Source organism: Sphaeroforma arctica, assembly GCF_001186125.1.
Source record: "Sphaeroforma arctica JP610 unplaced genomic scaffold supercont1.6608, whole genome shotgun sequence".
NCBI classification, from domain to species: Eukaryota; class Ichthyosporea; order Ichthyophonida; genus Sphaeroforma; species Sphaeroforma arctica.
In genome coordinates, this window is record NW_014033950.1 from 1 (window position 1) to 1,609 (window position 1,609).

General features: G+C 35.7%; 1 protein-coding gene across 1 annotated transcript; it reads left to right on the forward strand.

Moving 5' to 3' along the window:
* Positions 1–323: 323 nt before the first annotated feature.
* Positions 324–739, forward strand: SARC_15718 (hypothetical protein; the record flags this gene model as incomplete). Its single annotated transcript, XM_014290170.1, has 2 exons — positions 324–395; positions 667–739. Coding segments are annotated over 2 exons (145 nt in total), but the record flags the coding sequence as incomplete, so codon positions are not given.
* Between the last annotated feature and the right edge of the window lie 870 nt (positions 740–1,609).

The window sequence follows — 1,609 nt, forward strand, 5'->3', positions numbered from 1 at the left end:
ATATATATCACTGGTTGAACAACGAGTTCAGGGGTGTTGCTGACAAGCCTGTTGTACGTCAACATCAAAACAAATACATATACAGCATACTCACAGTCTAATACAAAGACATATAGAGTTAGCATAATGGCTAAGGCGTTTGTACGTATATGTTCATACGGATATATATAGAGCACAATCACAGTATACTACAAAGATGTATTCAGTACACATTATACGTCTATACCAATACGAATATATACAACACAACTACAACATAGTACAAAGTTATATTGCGGTCTCATATCGTCTCACTAGTTTTCGCAAAACGTTAACTTACATAGGGATCTGTCGAACAACAAGATCAGAGAAGTCGCTGTGAATGCCTTCATTCGACCTGGACCACTGGAGGAAGTGTAAGTGATTGTACTGCGACTATTTTAAGTAGCCACCAGATTAATCTACTTAGAGATACGCTGGCCAGAGTAATCTATTTATAGATACGCTTGCCAGAGTAATCTATTTATAGATACGCTGACCAGAGTAATCCATTTATAGATACGCTGGTACTTTTATTCTCTTATCTTTTCACATGTGCAAGTACTCTCTGCCTCTCATTGTCATCGCTTATTTTCTCACATGTTCACATGTCTTATTTTCTCACATGTTTACATGTGCTAATAACAGATATCTGCAGAACAATCTGATCACCGCACTACCCGCACAGTGTTTCGATTCTCCGCTGTTGAAGAAACTGTGAGTTGTGTCTTTCCAAGATGGGGTCACACTGAGAGATTCCTTCTGAAAAAAAAACTAGGTTTAGGACAGTTTAAACCCCCAGTTTTGGGTTTAGAACCGGGTCATCACCGGTTGTGAAAACTAGACTTAAGATGTTGAAACCCAAGTTTACGCTGTTTTTGCTGCTAGATTGTTTTGCGATGGCCGTATGTATCGTACGTGAGTGTGCATGACAAGATCCAACTTGTCTTGTGCTTCTATAGCAACACAAATGGTTTGTATAAGAATGTAAATGGTTATATAGAAATACGAAGTGTCCTTTAGTATTACAGATGGTTTATATTGTATTACAGATGGTTTATATAGTAGTACAAACGTTTTATATAGTATAGTAGATAATTTCTATAGAAATACAGGTGGTCTATATAAAAAATATATGTAAAAATACAAATGGTATACATAGAATTAGGCATGGTTTATATAGTAGTGCAGTTGGTTTATGTACAAGTACAAATGGCTTATGTAATACAGACGGTCACATATTTGCACAATGCCTGTATATTGCTATGTCTATACACTCTCGCAGTACATTGGCACATCTTTATCCTTCCTATTTGACTATATCCGTAGATTGATTTACTATACCAATTACAAACACCAGTTGTTGTGTGCATATGGCGGAGTTGTTTTGGTATACCTATACTAAAAACGGTTTTATAACAGTTTTGGTATAAGCTATCATAAATGGTTTAGATATATCCATGTTGTCATGGGTTTTAGTTCTTGGACACGTGTAGGTTCTCACGGTTTATAATAACGTATCTTTGACATCTTCCGTTTATTATATTTTACTGTATATAAGTATATGATATGCATACGTACACACACATAT